This window comes from Bradysia coprophila (assembly GCF_014529535.1).
Source record: "Bradysia coprophila strain Holo2 chromosome X unlocalized genomic scaffold, BU_Bcop_v1 contig_98, whole genome shotgun sequence".
NCBI lineage: Eukaryota > Metazoa > Arthropoda > Insecta > Diptera > Sciaridae > Bradysia > Bradysia coprophila.
Genome location: NW_023503371.1, coordinates 824,716 through 828,915, shown reverse-complemented (window position 1 = coordinate 828,915; position 4,200 = coordinate 824,716). Strand labels below are relative to the sequence as shown.

Below are 4,200 nucleotides of genomic sequence, written 5' to 3'. Positions count from 1 at the left end.
GTTTTAAGAGTACGTCAGTTTGATTCTAATTTTCAACTAAGAATAGAGCTACGAATGTTAAAAATGTTAAAACGCCACGTAATATACATTTTAGCCGCGATTGTAACAGCTGTACTATTGGCCGTAGTTTGCATCAATCTCGGAACGATGAAAACATTTACCAGGATGCTTGTAAGACCTATATAATTTCAAAAACAAATTCGAATTCCCAAAAAGAGTGTGAACGAATAGCAATTTTAAGGAAAAGGCAATATTCCCCCTAGAAAACAAACTACAATTATTAAGGTGGTAAAGACGTTTGTAAATCTACTTTGTTTTATAAGTCGTATTCAGAAGCAGAGTTCCTCCAACTTGTTTTGACCCCCAATTCAATTTTTTCGGAGAGTTTGTTTGTTAGAGAGGAGTGTCGGGAAAAGTGTATAAAGTTTAAAAAAACAGTGACCCGATTCCCGTCATCAGTTGAATTCATCTGGGAAAATTATCGTATCATCGAAGCTAGTCTGGTTTAATTTCACTTGAAGTTCTTCAATTTATCACTGCTGGCGGAAATTGTTTCCACCTTAGAGTAATTATAACTAGAGAGGAAACTTCGAACAAAATTACGTAAAATATGTGGTCCCAACATCAAATACGAAATGTTTGGTAGTATGTGTTTGCCCTCTTAATTAAGAGGGCAAATTTCGGCGCATAAAATTTGAATTAAGTTACCAATCATTTTTTTTTTACTTTTTTCTTGCGAAAAATCTATACAAAAATAAGTGATAGCTGGACTGTCATTTTCTGTGATTAAGAACAATGGCGTTTAACTTAAATTACGATCCCCCAATATCTCAAATTCGCTTGGAAATTTGGTATACAAGACAAGTAAACAGATTCTGTCGGAATTTTTCATTATTTTTTAACAAAAGTCATTTTTGCATAGATAGTTCACTGTCCCTCGAATAAAGTTGTTTTTATAAACAATTGACGGATATAGTTGAATTAAATTATTTATTCTGAAGATCCGACCTATTTGCTAGAGTAAAGACAAACATTGAGACAAAACGCAACCACATCCAACACGTGGATCTGTGATTAATTCTATTGATGTCACTTTCCATTAAGTGATTTTCATATACTCTGGTGTGTTTGTAACATAACACTGCTGATTGTTTAATTGAAGAATTATTTCTTTCCATTTTTTTTCAATCGGTTTGATCAGACGGAAAACTATGTCAAAAAAAAGCTGAGGAGACAACATGCAAGAATGAGGTTATGTGCACATCAATTACTAAAAAAAACTATGTTTTCTGCTTCGCAGTACTTCGGGACATACACCCTTTGATAGAACAGGAGTAGACCATCACAATTTTATTTATTTTTTGTTAGTTTCACCGGTGAAATTTAAAAATAAATAACATTCAACGCATAAGACTGTTTAGATAAACAACGTCAATAAATATTTTGACAGAAATCTCAAATGTGAGTGTGTTGGTAGAAGCTCTACGTAAATCATTACGTAAATGTATCTTATACACATTGATGTCGGGACCGCTTTTCGTAGTGCGAATTTCCTCTCTAGGTATAATTACTCTAAGGTTTCCACAAAGAATTTTACTTCCAGTGCTCAATATTCTCACGTGATAAAATAAAGAAATGTCGCATGATTACCATATTTTCGTATTTTGCTCTCTCAAGAGTTTCCCTTCTGTCGTTGTCAACGATAGCCTCGTTGACGAATATTTACGTTCATATTAACCGTTTTGCGCAATTGTAAAGCATGTGGTGATAGAAAGTAGCGTGGATCGCCAATTTAGAAGCGTGGCGACGCAAAGTTTATGGGGCTAGTCTTAAAGTTATACGTAAAATTTACCGAATTTTCTTCTCACCATTAAGAAAAAATGGAAAATTTTATGAGTGTCACCAAAGTAACTCTGCGTCCTACCAGCGAGCTCATTGCTGATTCGGTTTAACAATCTCAAAAAACAGTCATTGACTGCGAGACGTGAAATTATCATCGTATTGTTCATGCTTCAGAAATACTGTGAAATAATTAGTTATCATTTCAAGATGCAGGACCGCCGTATGCAGGAGCAGGAGCAGCCGATCTTACCAGAAACATCAGAGCAGCCAATCTTAACAGAAACATCAGGGCAGCCGATTAAACATGAAGCTCTCCAGTGTAGATACAACATCGACGATTATGACAGCATTATTGAAAGCATCCGGAGGGTGCTGGAATTTTTACAGCTTTTTGTGACGGAAATGACACTGGATGCAGCAGTGGGTACAAGAGCTCTACAAGGTTCGTTGCAATTTCTTCGTTGAAAAAATAGGAAAGAGAGCCAATTTTTCATGAATAGGCCAGCTTCAGCTGATACTTGAAAGTTTCACTTTACCGGTCGAAATTCGGACGGAAATGGAGCAGATTCTGACAAATGTGACGGATATAAGCGATAACATTGTGGGACATTTTGTAGACAGTATGATGGAGAATGACCAGTCGCCGGCCGGTAAAGAACGTAAGTTACCAATAATGGTTACGATGTACCCACACACACAGCTGTTGTAATGCTAATGTTTTTAGGTTTGAAACAAAATCTTTATTGGATTGAAAGTGGCACACTGTGGGAGATGCCTGCTGCGGGAGATTGGCAGACCACAGAAGCTCTGGATTTGAAGCGTTATGAAGTTGAAGACGACAGTTCCATTACTTTCAACGAAAGTAACTTTTCCGATCAATGCATCGGCAGTGTATTTGATAATTGCACCGTTCCTGCAGAGTGTTTCACATTGTTTTTAGCGAAACGGTACTCGGAATATCTTATTGCGCACGCTAGTTTGTTTTTGCTTTTCGCGAAAAAGGTTACTGATCACCAATGGCTTGCCAAGCGTATCATATTTGCTAATTGTTAACATTTCTAGAAAAATTGTTTTGACGACGAACAATATATGGAAAAGATAAGCAAGCACGGTGATCCCAACGACATAATGGCGTCGTTTTGCGCAAAAATGTTCGTAGAAGCTCAGACTATTGACATGACAGGATTTAATATTATGCGCCGTGATTTGTTTTGCGAACAAGGTGAGTGCATCTTGAAGGGAATGACACCTACAGTAAAAGAGCCGGAGAACCAATTACTCAAAAAAGTTGCATTCGAAAAAAGAGTTGCAAATCGGGTGGTTTTCCACTCGTCAAGAGCTTATTTAGAATTGAAAATTCATACGTGTAATGTAAAAACATAGATAACCTTAACGTATGCACTGTATGTAGCTTGTTTTTGAATAGTTTTCGATACAAAGGTATTGCCAGTGTCGACCAGCTGGAGATGTTCAGATGTTGCTGATTCTGCACAAGCTTTACGTTTAATAATTGTATGTTGCCTTCCAATTTATTGATGTGTTCCTTCTCGCTTTTACCAGTTCTTGTGTGCTCAATGTCGGGCTTCCGACAATTTTTGCATCCATCTTGGCTCCGCACAATCTTATCATGGCAAGGTAAAGGATTACTGGGATGCTTTGAAACACCGAAACATTATGCGTCTAAGACATTTGAAGAAATTTACGGCATCAAGAAAGAGGGTAAGCGAGTTAAACGATACGACAACGTAATCGCTGCGGGTACTCAAAGTTGTTCAACACATTTTACTGGTGTTGCAATCGGTAGCATTGGTGTGCATTTGAGGTATCTGATGGAGACTTGTTCAGAAACACTATTCGAAGCCGATAGTACTTAACAACTCCCTTAGTGTCTTAATTTTTTTTAATGTGAAAAAGCAAAACGAAAATAAAGATGGGACCGATCCTAGCTATTTGAGTCAACTATTAAATATTTGATTGTTATAGGAGTTTGTGTATGATGTGAAAATTGATTTCAGACACGGCAGAGTAAGATAAACCAGGCAGTAGTGGTTCATTTTCGAAACGTCAAATAAGGGACCTAATGCACTCTATGAAAATGAAGTCAAATGAACACTACTAGATTATTCAGGTCCCTAGTCAAATCAAGCGCTACTGCCTGGTTTACTTTACTCTGCCGTGTTTCAGATAATTGAATAATGAAGAGACGATCAATTTTAATAAGCAGCGCTTGTGCTAACAAACTATCAAATGTTAACTCTCAACTATCAAATATTGAGTAACCTAAGGAGTAGAAACATACAATTCAATCATTTGATTCATGGCGTTATTCTAGTTGGCGTCTTCGTTGAAGCATTCTAC

At 36.9% G+C, this 4,200-nt stretch overlaps 1 protein-coding gene across 1 annotated transcript; it reads left to right on the top strand.

Moving 5' to 3' along the window:
• Positions 1-3,762, top strand: LOC119070524 (UPF0764 protein C16orf89 homolog). The gene is made up of 6 exons (XM_037174900.1): positions 1-171; positions 2,050-2,284; positions 2,343-2,501; positions 2,567-2,844; positions 2,905-3,064; positions 3,403-3,762. Exons 1-6 carry the CDS (start codon positions 55-57, stop codon positions 3,714-3,716), a joined length of 1,263 nt encoding a protein of 420 aa, XP_037030795.1. The 5' UTR covers positions 1-54; the 3' UTR covers positions 3,717-3,762.
• Positions 3,763-4,200: the final 438 nt, after the last annotated feature.